This window comes from Lepisosteus oculatus, chromosome 8 (genome assembly GCF_040954835.1).
Source record: "Lepisosteus oculatus isolate fLepOcu1 chromosome 8, fLepOcu1.hap2, whole genome shotgun sequence".
In the NCBI taxonomy this organism is placed as follows: Eukaryota; Metazoa; Chordata; class Actinopteri; order Semionotiformes; family Lepisosteidae; genus Lepisosteus; species Lepisosteus oculatus.
In genome coordinates, this window is record NC_090703.1 from 4,101,528 (window position 1) to 4,117,510 (window position 15,983).

At 41.9% G+C, this 15,983-nt stretch overlaps 1 protein-coding gene across 4 annotated transcripts in view; it reads right to left on the reverse strand.

Moving 5' to 3' along the window:
• Positions 1-15,983, reverse strand: part of daam1a (dishevelled associated activator of morphogenesis 1a) — an 89,478-nt gene that overhangs the window by 21,115 nt on the left and 52,380 nt on the right. For all 4 annotated transcript variants that reach the window (XM_069193024.1, XM_069193027.1, XM_069193025.1 and 1 more), the window contains exons 4-15: positions 6,963-7,034; positions 6,357-6,451; positions 4,682-5,015; positions 4,292-4,402; positions 4,098-4,201; positions 3,907-3,973; positions 3,697-3,814; positions 3,180-3,318; positions 2,497-2,555; positions 2,065-2,252; positions 1,308-1,601; positions 846-953 (exon numbers count right to left, since the gene is read on the reverse strand). In XM_069193024.1, coding sequence (XP_069049125.1) covers positions 846-953; positions 1,308-1,601; positions 2,065-2,252; positions 2,497-2,555; positions 3,180-3,318; positions 3,697-3,814; positions 3,907-3,973; positions 4,098-4,201; positions 4,292-4,402; positions 4,682-5,015; positions 6,357-6,451; positions 6,963-7,034 — 1,689 coding nt within the window. The remainder of the gene's footprint in view (positions 1-845; positions 954-1,307; positions 1,602-2,064; positions 2,253-2,496; positions 2,556-3,179; positions 3,319-3,696; positions 3,815-3,906; positions 3,974-4,097; positions 4,202-4,291; positions 4,403-4,681; positions 5,016-6,356; positions 6,452-6,962; positions 7,035-15,983) is intronic.

Consider the following 15,983-nt stretch of genomic DNA (forward strand, 5'->3'; position numbering starts at 1 on the left):
ATCATCAGCAGATGGAATTTTTAGTTTCTTAACCTGATGGTACTGAAGAGGTTAAAACTTGATTAAAAGAGCAGGATATTTCCAGGTAAAAAAACCAAACATTTTTCAATATTCTTTATGAATTATAGCAACAAAGAATTAGTTACCTTACATTGCCAGGATTTATATCATATTTTAGCATTATGGAAACATAAGACACAAAATAAACTGTTTTCACCTGGATCGATCCTCTAATTAAGAAGCTTGGGTGGTGATGTAATCTATTAATTTCAGGAAGTGTTCTCCTTAGGAAGGAACAGGAAAGGCTATTCCAGCTTCTGCTGGAGACTTTATGAGAAACTCAAATTAATTTTACTTTCAAATTGCAACCAATCAACTTTTTCATATGGCTCAAAAAATCAATTTAAGATGTTTTTTTGCATAAAAAACATGTAAATGTTATTGTTGTAATAGTTTATTCCATAGTAGCCTCTCTGTGCCCTAGGGGTAACACTAGATTATTGATCACTCCTTAACTGTTAATCTGAGCACTGTTTGATTGCGGTAATGGCATGCATATTACTTAGAAACCTGTTACATTTTTAGTTTGCTTTGAGCATTCACTTGACATGCAACATCAACAGTGTTTGGACAGCGACATCTTGACTATCATATCACATTACTAACACCTGAAATGCATCTTCAGTTGAAGACTGGAAAACAATGCAATAATCAGAGATCAAGTGCTTGAAAATGAACTGGATCTGCTCTTCCGATGTCTAACCAGTAGAATGCAGAGACTTAACTAGTTTTAAAATATATAGCAATTCCTTAAGAGCTCCGAATTCACTACGAGTTTACTCTACCTGCTGCCTCTGGTAAGCAGAGAATGTCCTTTCAATGTCCTCAAGGTCCAGCACTTTGAAAACCTTTACATCATCAACCTCAGTCCACACGGTACCCTCCAGTTTGTTCTGTGAACAACGAAATTCAAAGTCAGTGGTTTAAAACGTTTTGTTGCACATTGCACGGGACATTTTTTTAATTATTTTTAAGAGATTCCTGTGTCTGCAAACACAGCTTGGGCAAAACGAAATTCCAAGTCACCCGAGCTCTCAACCGGTTGTCACTTAAGGGTCCTGTACTTGCTTTCCTCATTGAGCGTCTGTCTCTCAGCTAAATCCCACACTCAGCCTCCAATCCCATAAACATCTGCACGCCTGTTTTGAGCGACAGCAGCAGAAATAACCACTATGCTTTATCTTCCTTTCGGAGCCGAACCATGTGGCAGGCCCGCGGTGTCCAGCACGGTGCTCGGCTCGGCTCACCTCAGCCAGCTTGGCCCAGTTGAATGACTTGAGGGGGTTGGCCGGCTGTGGGATGTTCTTCTTCTTCAGGGCCGGTCCCAGAGGGGCCCCCGGAGGAGGAGGAGCCCCTCCCAGGGGTGGGGGTCCTGGAGGGGGAGGGGGCCCACCCGGGGGCGGAGGGGGGGGCGGCGGCATGCCCCCAGGAGGGGGGGGCGGGGGCGGGGGCATACCGCACGGAAGAGGAGGGGGAGGGATGGGACCCCCTGGGGCCCCTGTCGGGAGAGGAGGGCCCCCAGGGATGGCGGAGCTTTGCCTCTGGAAGGGAAAAGGAATCGAGCTTCAGCAGGACAACAAGCGGCACAGGACACACTGCCGCTCCCCGCACACCAATCCAGTCGAGCAGGAGGCGCGGCAGGCTGGGCTGCAACACGAAGAGCGAAGTAGCCGCTCGGCAATAACAACCGTTTTTAGAGTTTGCCACATCCTTAAGCACGTGACAGCAAATTTAGAAAGTTCACACACCACGATGAACGTCTCTCATCTCATAATCCAGCCCTCCATGCCTCGAGCGCAGAGAGGTGAACGGCAGGCGTGATCCCAACCATGCCGGAGGATTTTAAAGAGTTGTTTCAGAATGTATGTGCGTCATCAAATAAGTTCCACAACAAATTGTAAGGTGTTGCATTAACATTTTGTTCTCATGTATATTTTTCTTCTGAAACTCTATTCTATAAAAACTGGCACGAGGGAGCTCAAAGAGGTATGCAGGCAAACCTACAGTGCTGAGGTCCTGGAGTTGTGTGGAGAGCTCTGACAGTTGCTGTTTGGCCTGTCTGTGTTCACTGGTTTCCCTTTCCAGCTTCTCTTTCATTTTATTGAGGGTCTGCATCATCTCTTCTTTCTCCTGGGTCTTGGCATCACACTCCCTCTCCTTCTTCTCCAGTTTCTGTTGCAGCTCATTGTGCTCTATAGGACAAGGGAAGACATTATGACCAAAGCCCAATGACAGGCCTTCACTTGGAGGTGCACAACAAGACAAAGGGCTTTCTACCCGGAGGCACGCATCAGAGTGATGGAAAAACAGTGAAACACAAGACTGAGAAAATCCACACAGATTGTGCCAAAGAGTCCAATTCCTGTTTGAACTGAGCATAAACAACACACCACACTAATAAGAGACCGTGTATGCTACCACATTAACTCAACCAACCTTTTCTCATCTTTTCTGCCTGCTCTTTCCACTGCTTGACTTCATTTTCATTGACCAGCCTGAATGGAGCAAAAAAAAAACAACAACAACAAGAAATCATTGAACGCAGAGTGCTGCTGCTGGCTGGTGGCGTTCCGTCACAAAATCATTTAACCTTTGGAGGGAGCCCGGTAACTATAAAGCACTTTTTGTTATGTGTATAAAGAAACTCAATCCCCTTTCACAGTAATGAAGTAATGGGAAGTGTGCTTGACTACAAAAACCCTATTTTCCACACATCTCTGTATTTGTGATGTAATGTAATGTAATGTTTCTTTAATAGCCCTATACAATTTCTTGCATTAGGAACTCGTCTTTTCGCATACCCCAGCTTTTCTCCATGGAGACACAGACACACAGACAGGGAGAGAAGTTCTGGGGACAGAGCGCAGGGTCTGCCATTGTACGGCGCCCCTGGAGCAGTAAGGGTTGAGGGCCTTGCTCAGGGGCCCAAGGGAGTAGGATTCCTCTGCCGGCCGCGGGATTTGAACCGGCAACCTTCCAGTCACAGGCGCAGATCCTTAGCCACAGAGCCCTTGACATCAGGCAATTTTCAGAACAGAACCGCTGCACTTGGTGAGGACCCCCTGTACCTCTTTTTCCTTAGTCTATGTCACCCCTCAGCCCAGCAGCAGCTGACTCACATTCGAACAACGTTCTTTACGTTGAAGTTCTCTAAAGGCGTGGCGTCCGGATCCTGGCCCTTGTCGTTCTGCAGGACGATCTGCTGGACGATGCGGTCGAGGAGCAGCCAGTAGTGGACTGTGACTCCACTTCTCTTATCTGAGGACAGGAGAGGAGAAGCATCGGCTTTACAAACGGCACAAGAAGCAGAAGAATCTCTATCACCTCTGGGGGTTCAAATTCTGCAACCCTGGAGGCCAGAACCTCTGGTGAGAAAGCACGTTGTCACCGCTCAAGCAGACCCAACGAGCTGGAGTTCACAGTTACTCTTGGGCTCAGAGACCTCAGAGCCAATAGCACATTTTATTTATTTTAGTCCCATCTCTTTCAGAAAATCACAGTGGAATTTTAACACTTAAGAGGGGTTTTGGAATAAAATACTGCAAGCATGCTGACACCTTAGGTTACTGATAAAAGTCTTTTGTATTTAAATAAAAAAAATATCAACCACAATTATAAAGATGCCACTTTACTTACAAGGCATTAGGAGACAGTGATGTAAAATGGACATGAAGTGTGGAAATGCTTCTGTGTGGTTCATCTTCTTTCTAATTAGGTCAAACATCTGGGTAGCACTCTTAGTATCGATATGCACCTAAACAAAACGGACATCATAACAGATAATGGATATTATACCAGGGATGAAACCATCTCTACATTGCCAGAGGAAGTCAGGAGAGGACTTACCGTTTCAAATCGTTTTGCCAACATCAGCTCGTCATCATTTCTCAGCATTTCAAAGTAATCCAAGTGCCTGGAATACAATATATTGAGGCAGAGGGCACGCAAGATAAGACAAATGAACTGTTAGTGTGAAACACTGAAAGGGAGCATTCAAGATACCAACACAAAGACCTTACTGACGATGGGCAGCTTACCGATCTAACGTGGAGTTCTCGTGTGACCGCAGTTTGTCTATCACAGGCTGGATTCCCAACATGAGAAACTCATATCGGAGATGCACTCGGAATTCGAGGCTGTCCTGCAAAGGAACAGCAAGAGTTATTCATCACACAGCAGATAAGACATGTTTCGCCAAGACTGACAGCTCAGTATTAAAAGAGGTGCTTACTTCTCCAGCTCCTTGACTGAGAACAGCGTTGATAAATGACATGATTGCAGTTTTCAGGTTCACCTCATCCCTGTATCGCCCTGTACTTCGGTCCAGATCATTCAGTAATGTCTGAAGAAAGAAAAAACAAACATGAGTGGCCAGTATTACACCCTGTCACTCAGTCTCCAAGATTCGTTTTTTTATTTAAGTCTCTGGAAATATTTTTTTAAATGATTGTGATGTGGTTACGGAGCTTTAAATAGTTGATACATTAACTGATATAGTCTCTCTTAGTTAAAAAGAAAACTACACTGATTTTTGTTTAAAAAGTAGGTGATACTTAGATACTAATGCTTACAACAGTTTTTTTTTAATAATATTATAATCCTTGTTTTTTTTTAGTTTTACCTGAAAGCGTGTCCTCTCACAGGCAAACTTCTGATAGTGTAGCATGGCCTCAAGAATCTTCTTGTGGCCTCCTGGCACTAAGCAAACAGCTCCCATGATTTCCAGCACTGCCACTTTGGTCTTGATATTCTCCGTACTGAGGCTCTGAGCAATGATGTTGATGCTCTCCGAGTGGGACAGCACATGCGCCCGGCCCTGAGAGTTGTTCATAAGTGCCTTGATGCATCCTATCAGTGAGGTATGTATCTGAGACTCTGTGGTCTCATAGTCCATGCTTTTCAGAAAATTAAGAATACACGTTAAGCCATCCAAGTCAATGAATCTGGTGACAAACCTGAAAAATAAATGAAAAAGCCAATCAGTGTTGCTGTAGAGCAAGGGCTCAGGCACATGTGTGGGACAGAAAGAGGCTGGCTGATATATTTCTCCAAATCCAAATGCAACATCACATACGAAATAAATTATCAAAATAATTCAGTTGAAGGTAAGTTGCTAAATGAACACTGTTAGTACAACCTTTTAAACCTATCATACCAATTGTCTTTAGGATATAGTGGAATTCACTACATTCCTTATCCTGTTGAAATCAATGGTATCCCTTAATATATTTCTCTATAATTAAGGACACACTGTTTAGATGGGCTGTGACAAGTAATTGCTCATGAAATAACCTGCTCTGCTGAACACACCACACTCCTTGATCAATAATTTATTGCAACATCATCCCAGTACTTGATTAATAGTGTATGTTCTGCTTAGAATATGAGAATTGAACTACATAATTCTGCACCTTCGTTCACAGTAATATAGCCTATAGTCCACCATAAACCAGTTTAACACTTAAAGCAATTCATATATTACTGCTAACACTAAACAATAAATTGACAATAAGTCATCCATTCAAAGCTGAAAAGGTTCTATAATTCTTCATTATAGTAACTGCTTCTCTTCCAAATGAGCTAAAATGATATGACAAGCTTATTTTATAGTCCATGAGGCAAAAAACAAGCGTTAACAAATTAAAAAGGATAACTTATGGCAGTACTGGTACTAGTTAGAGATGAGTCTGCAGAAGATAGATGTGTCTTGTTTTTTGCTTCTCAAATCATCAGAGACTGCTCTTCTTCACACTGCTTCTCTGAGCTTCACAGGGGTCATCTGAAGAGTGTGTTCCAAACAAGTAACGAGTTCTATCTGGCCTCAGTCAGCCGACAGCCCCTCACTGAAAACTACAGACTGTGAAAGACTGTGCTAATGGCCAGATGAATTCGATGTTTGTCTTCTATAAGGTGTCCTCAAGTGAGATTCCTTGGGGTTTTTTAGCGGGGGGATGTCTCATCATTTCTTTTTGTTGCAGGAGCAAAGTTATAATGTTGATGGTCTTACTCTGCTATATTTCAGGGGGGAACCGAAGGCTGATGAGCAACACAAAGTAATAAAAACCCTGGTAATGGCTCCAGAGCAAGGATGACTCAGCCGTGTCCTGAGGGGAACTGGGATTAAGCAGCAGCTCCGCTTTCCTGCAGCCACGGCCCTCAACAGGCAAACTTCCTGCTACTGTGTGCTGCCTGCCTTTGATGTGGACTGGGGGTCGCGTTTGGTCAGGTCCGCAGAAGGAGAGCGACCGGTTTAAAGTCAGTGTGCGTTAACATGGGGTGACTTAATCGAACAATACCTCATGGGCTGTGTTCGGAGAGCTGTTTTCAGGCTCTCAATTGTTTTATTTCTCTCCTCTTCATCTTCTTTCTCCAGGGCCAGGAGGGTTTTCCTCTGTGTGACAAAAAAAAAAGGTTATGAATGGTTTAATTTAATGAAATCCTTGCCTGGAAAGCAAGATGATCAGTGGAAACGTATACACAAACCTAAACAGAAATATGATTTGACTGCACTCAGTTTTAATTGTTTCTTTAGTATCCCTGGCCATTGCCTTTGCTTGGAAGCATACGTCAATTCTCTAAGCACTGTGACGTGACAGGGTATCAGTTCTATGGGGAAATATATAACAGAAAAGATATCCAAACCCCTAAAAGCCTGCATGCCTTTAAATTTTGTAGAGGTGTTTTGCTTTATTCTAAGATCCCACCCAACCTAAAGCAAAGCCTGTTTTATAGTAAAATACAAGACACTTCAAATTGCTCTGATTTTTTGATTCTCTCAAATATTGTTATGAGGCCAGTTAGCTCACAATCTAACGTTACCTTTAATATGACGAAGAACATTGAATAAAGGATATAATACAAGTAAAATGCTCACACTAGACCATTTATTTAAGACAACTCACAGCAGCCATGGAGTTCAGTTGGTCAATATAATATTCAGGCCAGCTGGTTGCACCTTTATTTTCCTCTTGATCCTGAAATGGTAAAGAGATGTGCAGAATTAAAACGGAGGATGAAATTCAGTTTTGACTTGTGCGACACATTTGAAGCTGCAGAGGTTGGAAGAGACACACACGGAGCATATGCCATCCTGGGAAGAGAAAAATAAAATGAAAGAACACTCATTGGAAATCCTCCCATTCTGCTCAAAAGTGCACATTGAGTATTTAAGGTAAACATCCTTTAATGAATTAGCTCGAAGTTAATTTTATACTTGTGAGGCTGAAATAATGAAGTCTCTTATGAGAATGAAGCTTTGCACTGCAATGCTTTATCAACCACTGTGAAAACAAGATAAACGTAGCATTCCACAAAAATACAAAAAATACAAAAAAATAGATTCAGGAAAACGTATGCTGAATTACACAATTAAATGTTACACAAAAGAGAGATAGACAAATTATGGCCAAATTAGCAAGGTGCTACAACAAAATACTGTCAAGAATTGCTCGGGTAAAATGGATTCATACTTCTAATAAAAAAGCACAAGTAAAATTCCCTCCTGTCCTCTGGAGGACCTGCTCTACATTGAAAAAGCAGCTGTATGGTTTAAGAAGGAATGACAAGATAAAGGAAAGCTTTAGAGATTTGTAAATAAAAAACCTGATTCTGAGCAGCTCTGAGCTTGCATTTGCCGCTTAAAGTCTCTTAGCTGTTTCGTACTGAATCTACAACATGTGGGGCACCTAGGGGTAACGTAGCAACTATGATTCATGGCATAGCCTGCCTGGCAATAAAGAATGTTTCAATTCAGACAAAGATCTCCACAATGAGAGTCACACAATCCAGGCCCTTTCTTCACACAAAGCCTAAAGTAACACAGTATGGCTCTTTTGTTTTCTGAAAACAAATTAAAGGACATTTAATTGCCAACATAATTGTTTTGCATACAGACAAGTGCTTTAAACGGATCAGGAGTCTGAAGCCGGTGTTAATAAGCAAGGCCTGGTGTGGTAATTCTTAATAGCTTCACACTCCACCTCTGTGCAGTCTCCTGTGATTAATGGCAGTCATCCAGCATAAAATAATTCTTTTTACTGTAAACTGTGTCTGCAGTTGGACCCTGACTACACTGTCAGGCTGCTTCAGACACTAAATGCTTTTACATTTAAAATGATCAAATTCCTTGACATTATAACAATGTATTACATTGAAGAGGGATTTACTCACTTACAGCAACTGAGATATAAAAGCCAAATATGATTTAGAGTCCTCCACTTTACCAATTCAAAAATTAAGTGCATAATTTCAATAACTAACCAGACATTTCTTAAAGGAAAGCAGACTTTCATTAGCTAAAAATGTTTCTGGCCATTTTAACAATCTCCTGCCAACAATTCCAAAGACTGCGGCTATCTTAATTTGCAAAATTATATTCTGCTGATCTATTTGCTGAGGTTCTGGCAAATAGATTTGCTTTCGACTTAAGAGGGATACTCACAAATCATGTGTAGATTCCTTCTGAATATAGTTTGTACAATTTGAAAAACTCCATTCAGGTATTGGCATTTGTGTTATGAAGCACTTATTTTTGCAACCTCTACCCCTGCTGCAGAAAAAAAATGCATCTGAATGTATTGTTGAGCAGCTTTACTGACTATCTGAACAATCCACATCCAGAAGGAAAACAAGGAAACAGAAGTTCAAAGCAGTTTCAGTTTCCAAAACAATTAAGCAGCAGGACACCTGTTTTATTGTTATGTTTCCTAAATTACTCAATTTTATTGGAAGAAAAATAACTAATATTGCAGGTTTCTCTGCAACCATGCTTAAACCCTTGAAACTGCACAATAGGAGCCAGAAGGTCCAAGAGGAGATTTACAGTTCACGACTGTCCAGAAAAGGGTTCATGGAGCAGTCACTCAGGAACAGTGATAACCTCTTGATTGTGCATTTTGTGGGAACACTGCTGAACAAACACCTGTCAATGCAGTCTTTTTATCTCAGGAACCTGCACGGCTTTGAAGAATATCCTTGAAAAAAATCTTTGCTTAGAGATAAAACAGTTGGAGAGCTAGTACAGAACTTGAGAACAGGAGGCAGGTCTTTGCCCAAAAGGTCAAGGCAGGGTGGAACAGGCGACCAAGCCATGTTGTTAAAGTCAATACCTTTCTTTCAAGAAAGAGCTGGATGAGATCCTTACATCAACTAGCTACTAACTAACACCTGGGTTAGAATGGCTGCCTCTTGTTTGTAACCTTTTCTATGTTCTTATGTACTAAAATCACAAGGTACGGAATGGTACAAAGTTTTAGGAGGATTTATTCTTGAATCTAAACAGAAAGACATAATTAGGCAAACTGCTAGGCGTGACATGAAAGAAATCTGCGTGGGCTGATATAGCAGCATACACCAAACTTGAGCTGTAACCAGTAATTGAGAAAGAAGCCTTTGTCTTTGGAAGCACAAACAAAGGGGTTATGCTTGCTCTTGCCAAATTAACACAACGGCTTTCCTTTTTCCGTTCTACACTGTAATGCAGAAACTGACACATACAGTATAGCTTATAGCCAGTGCAATTAAGAGCAACAGTATTGCACCAGGGAACATGGAACTGAGAACCACAGGTGGCAACCTTTTGGCATCTAACCTCATGACAAACCCACATCCCCCTTGATAATGAGAGGACTGGAACCATGAAGACTGAAGGGGAAAGATAGTTGGCGCTTGCCTAGGAGCGATGACCTAAGACGCGGCTTGTTTTGTCACTCTACAATGGCTCCTTTCAACAGGCATACTCTCAGTAACAACAATAAACAGCAGAAAACACTGCAAACAGACTGCCTGCCTCACAGTACCAGCTAATGACAAAACTGACTTCAGTGCCGAACTGGTAGACACAAGGTAAGTCAGCACAGAGAAAGTAACTATTGTTAAAAACAGAAATGTTGCCAAAAACAGTTTTGTTCAAAGCACCACGTTCTCTGTTTGCACACAATCCTTAAAAAAGACATTTCAAGTGGATGAATGCCTTTTGTTTTCCTTTGTAATTTATCAGTTGAAATGCCTTAAACATTAACATTCTGTCAACAATCATCTTGACAATCTGGAAAGTATCTGCAAATCTCAGACTTGCAAAATCTTACAAATCCAGGAAAACCTGGAAAAATATAGATACAGTTCCCAATCAAAGGGCATCCCTTAAGCAAATTCTTCTTTAAGATTAAATTTAATTATGGAACAAAATGGTGAGTGGTCAATGGCTTCCTCAAGTAAGTGGCAATAACAGTGCAGGAAGATAAAAAAAAGTTCTGCAAATGTCAGACGCTTAGCCAGTTAATGCAGTCCAGAGCCAGTGCAGTAATCCACAGTGCCCTGGAAAACAAGTCAAAGAGTCAAGCAAGTAAGAGGTCAGGCTTTCTATGTAAGACACGCAACCAAGAACTTCAAAGAAGCTCAAGAGGCAAGCTCCCCTTTCCTCACTTATTCCCACGGACAGGGAACACTGGCCCCAAAGATCTGCTGTACAACTGGCGGGAGCTGGAGCGATCTCGCAATTGTGCAAGCATTAGCAATGAAAAAGCACAGAATGTTTCTGTGCCTTGGAGTACAAGACGCTATCCTCATGTTGTCCTCATATTAAATGCAACCAGGGCTCCTCTAGCAAGGAGAACACGTAACCAAGCTGCACCAAGGCCGGGTGGACATGAGTCAACCAGCACAGCATGGACATGGTAACATGGACACAGGAGCTGTTGAGTGTGGGACACTTTCAGCAGAGGAAGCAGTCACTCGAACAGGCAAGCCTGTGTGATATAACCTGGGCTTCCCCTCCTGGGTCAGGAAGAACCTGCTTCCTCCAATCCAGCCATTTCAATTCCAGCCAGTCTTGGGCTTGGGGTTGTCCTCCAGATGCTTGTTACTTATCTCCAAAAGAACCAACAAAAAGGGAAGTACTCTTCTTTTTGAGCACTGTACTCCAACAAGCAGCACTCCTCTTATGCTCAACAGAATAGCTACATTTCCTGAGCTTTTTATGAAGAACAAAACGTCTTAATCTTTACCTCCATCGCAAGTGCTCCCAGCCTCAGCAAGGCTGCAAGCTCACAAAGGGAACTGAGGAGAAAACTCTGAATGGACGGGCTTGTGTTTTTCAAGCACACTTTAAAAGATGCATTAAAAATAAACGAAACTCCCCACCACAATGCCTGCAACACTGTATGAACTGCAACAACAATTTCTACAAATCTGGGAGTTTGTTGACTGAGCCCAGACAGAGTGGGAAGATGCAGTCTTGGGTGCTGAGGCGGTAGGCATGGCGCGACGCCGCCATCCCTGTAGGCATTCCAGTCCCACCGTAAGCCCCAAACAACGCTGCACCTGTGAGCACAGACGTACTTGTTTGGATGGGAAAGTCTGCACACTTCCCTTTCGGCAATCTCAAAGCAAGTCTGAAGCCTTGAGAGACCTGTGCCAAGCTGGGCTGGGCTGGGCTCTGGCCTGCCGCAGTGCTGAGCGTGCATTATTGCCTCCATAGCCAAGAACCATCATTTGGCAGGCTAATCAGGAAGACTGGGTGCTCCCCAGTATTTATTTTCTTCAGCTCTGCTAACAAAATTAATTGTGATGAAATATGCATTTGGCCCCACGTCAACCACAACACATTTCGACGAACTCTATATAAACCAAGGTCTTCACCAGACAAACATTTTGTGGGACTTAGTTTATAATAAACATCTGCTCCTTTTGAAGAATAATTGAGCAGTTCCAGGATTTTTATGTGCATCTTTTTCTTTACTAGAGAAATCAGGGCAATATTCATTTTTTTTAGCAAGTGCCCTATTTTATCCTCAAACATAAACCCCCTCGACACCAAGTAATTTGCACTTTAACTGGCACACAGCAGGTGCGATTAGGTAAGCTGTTCTAATTTGCTGCTTGTTTGCCTGGATCAGACATTCACCAAAAATGATCCAGCTTTGTAAATGAATAGTTAATCAGCTTCAAAGCTAAACCAAAAGAACAAGACATCTATTATGTCTAAAAATATGAAGGGCGTTAAAGGAAAACTGATCTATGCAAGACTTTCAGGGCAAGGTTAGCTCCCTCTGCAACAATGTCCCAAATATGATTTTTACGAATTTTTCATAGAATTGGCGTTGCTAGTGACATTTGAAAGCACTCAAATTAGTAGATGACTGATCTTACAAAACTATTTTTAACTATTCAAAATATTAACACGATGATAACATGGCTTGTGGGGACTGAGAGCCAGGGAACCTTAAGAACTATCAAACTTGTAACACGCAAAGATTAATAAGCAATGTGTCCATTTCAGGATGCAGTGCACTGCTGGGTCCAAGAGTAAGCTTTTTAAACAAAATGAGTATCACTTGTGAAGCCTACTCAACACACTCTTCAGCAAGCATACAGGAGGGACTGTTATACTGAATGACAGAGTTTAGAGGGGCAATGTTTACAAGACCGACATCAGCAGAAGGGAGTGTGCTTCCCCTACATCCTTTCCAACCCCCCCCATAAGAAAAAAAAAACGGTGTCTGGGTTCCAGACCTGCTGGCTCTGAGGAGAGAATACCACAGGTTCACAGCTGGACAAAGACCCTCGCGTATCTGTTATCTGAAACTGATGAGGACCGGAGTTTGAAATGGAGATATGGCAGTCAGCTACATCAGCTCCTCCCCTCACCCAAGGCACCAGGCTTGTTAACACTCATTTTACAAAGTAAAAAAAAAGGTCCAAGTCAGGGAGGACTGAAACATGATTTGCACATGTGGCAGGAATTTGGATTTCGACTGCGCTGATCTCCAGAAGTCATCCATCTCCAACACAGCGAGGGTGTCTTCTCCCCCAGAAGCTTAATATTAAAACTGCGCCAGCTGCTCCAACTGTAAAGGATGTTAAAGCAAAGCCGTCATGGAGGAGCTCTGAACTGCCTCTCTGCTCTGTGCTCTCCAGAAATCTTCCTTAATTCAAAACCACATAATCAAAACTATAGACTTTCATAATACATCAAATCTGCGACAATGCTTGCGTTAAAACCAAATACAATTAAATAAATCCTACATACATTTACAATAAATCTTCTGCTCTTTGACAAGGATGTTAAAATGTACTCGTGGTACTTTAAATGAACATTTTGTCAAGTTAGGCCACAGCTAAAACAAAGAGAGGTCGCTGTAAGAACTCATGCCGAATCTTAAGGTCAGGTCCCCTGAAAGTAGCATAGGGCTGATGAATCAAAGGAAAGCAAAGAGTCTGGACACAGACAAGAGCTCAAGTTACCGGGCTGATGTCAGCATTCACGACAGCTTGTGAAATGTGGCACAGAGTTGTCATCTCTTTGCATTCACTCTTTGAAAAAGAAGCCACACAACACATCCCTTTCACTCTCCCCCTGAGCTCATGGGATGTGTCAAGCACCCAGACCTCTCCGTAAGAATAAAGACAAGAAACTCAGCAAGCCCCATCCTCAGCCTTTATATTTATTCATTGGGTCTTCAAATCTCATCCGTTCTGGAATTGAAAAGAACTACAGTCTACACAGCCCAATGCCTATTTCTCCCTGATTGTAAAGAAAATAAAACATGCCTGATGGTGACATTTTTATTGCTGAGCCACAGGAATGTCATGATGTTCTCTGTTTTTGGAAAAATCCCAATTATATTATCTTTAAATAAAGGGAGAAGATAATGAGTAGTGTGCTCTGTAGCACATTTTCTGAAGTCTGAGCCTATAATTCCCAACAAAATGAAATATAGTCTCTGGGGAGGAATATGACATGATTTCTGTAGCCACAAAGAGACAGCAAATGCCACCCACACCTCTAAACCCTACTGTACACCCAAGCACTGCACAGGGTGGACGAAGGAACAAAGGAGGTTCTTCTTCCACTATACCCTGCGCTACTGCCCCTCCTACAGAGCTCACTACGAAGCTGGAGATCTACTTTCCAGGGCTCTGTGAGTGGTACCAGCTCGGCACTGAGGCCCAAGAGTACTCTGGATATAAGGCAAAGCCCTTCCCCATACTGTAGGAAATACTTTCGGTGCCTCCTCTTACAAAGACACAGGCATTAATCAGAAGAGGATTCTAGCATCTTAATTACAGTTATCTTTTAATCAAATAGAAATGCATTAACAAACAAGGAACACGTTTTTTGATAACCATACCATGAATTGTTGATCTATTTCACTCAGTTAAATTCAGCTAGATATTTACTGATATTTTTTTCTTTTTTTTCCTTCAGAGAAAGTCTTGTTCGTCCTGAAGCCCTCAAAACAAATTCAATATCAAACCCAGTAAACGTTAAAAGTAACATTTTACTTCAGAAAGCAAACATGTTAGAATGTTGAAAGGATGGCTCTAAGGCAACACCAGGGTCTAAGGGTCTGCATCTTGTCACAGGCTCTTTAGAAGCTTGGGAACAAAAAAAAATTCTGAGAAGAGAAGACACAGAAACGTTACGGAGCGTATCTGTCAACGTGAAGGATCAAGCAAGACAATGCACAGCAAACAGCGGTCCCTCTGCATAAAGGGCCAGAGAGATACAGACTAGATACAGCAGACAGCCATCTTTATTTCAATCAGTAACCTCCATGCAGAACTCCTATCTGAACTGCAGACATGAGTGCAGGAGGGAAAAAAATATAGTGGGAGACATAAAAAAAACGGTAAGCCTATTATGTTAAAAGAGACGGCACTGTTTAAAGGCCTGTTTCAACACACTAGCACAAAATACAGTGTAAACAACCTGAAAGCAGAAAGTTCTCCTATTTAGGATATGGTCAAGGTGACAGAATTTCATTTCCTTCTGATTTTGGAAAACCAAGAACCCTGGACCCTGTGTATAAGATGGAAATAAAAATAAAACAAGTGTGCCTCAAAGTTAAACCACAATTCCATCCGTTTCCTATGTTCTGAAAACTACGCGCGCGCACACACACACACAAGCTCACCAGCAGAAGCCTTTCATGGCCCAGAAGTTCATTGTTTCAAGAAAATCTGTCAGTTCCAAATGTGAAAAGATTACTAACAGATGCTGGTTTTTGGCTGGGACCCGGGAGAGACCTTGCTTCAAAGTAGGAACGTGTTGTGTTTGGAACAAGAAAGGGGAATTACCTTTCTAGCAAAAAACTGCAAGCGTTTCCTATTGAAAACACCATTTTGTATTCAGCAGCATCTTAATACAATCCAATGTGCTTTGTTCCTCTCAGAGCAAGAGCTCCTCAGAGCTTTCAGAAGTCTCATAACGAGCTCAGAACCGCAGCCTTACAATGAAAATTTGGCTTTGCTGGGGAAGAAATACAAAATGCCTCACGAGCATTTCTGCTGACCTAATATCTCCTGCCTCCAGGTAAAGATCTTTATAGCATTTGGAACTGTTTAGAAAATATTTCATTCCATGCCTGGTCTTGTTAATGAAAGGATATTTTTAAAGTGCTTTTTCAGGAGACATTGAATGGTGTCTTGGGGGTGCTATAATTCAGAATATCCTGCACCTGCTGGTGGCCTCACGTAACAGAAATAAATGGAGGTACTAAGAGGCAGCTGGGACGTGGTCACTAGCACCTGCACAGTCTTCATAAATGCAAGCATTATAAGAACAATTATAAGAAACATTGTAAATGGGAAAAGAGATTTGACACAGCTAACTTGTTTGGTGGCACATTTCCAAATGACACAAAGATCTAATCCAGTCATTTCATGAAAGAAAGATATCTGAGAAGCAACTTTGACAACATGGGTAGCTTTATTCCAGATTACTATTTCTACAAAGAGGTGTTCTCAGTGTAAAATGCACTTTGCTGTTGCTTCCACTTGGGTTGTCTTATTTTCTTTTGCTAGATACAGATCTTAGCTATTTCCCTTTAATCTTAGACACAGACAGGTGACTGTGAAGACAAGCATCTACAACTGGAATACAAATTCAGATTACCACACCAATATAAGGAGGTAATTTCCTC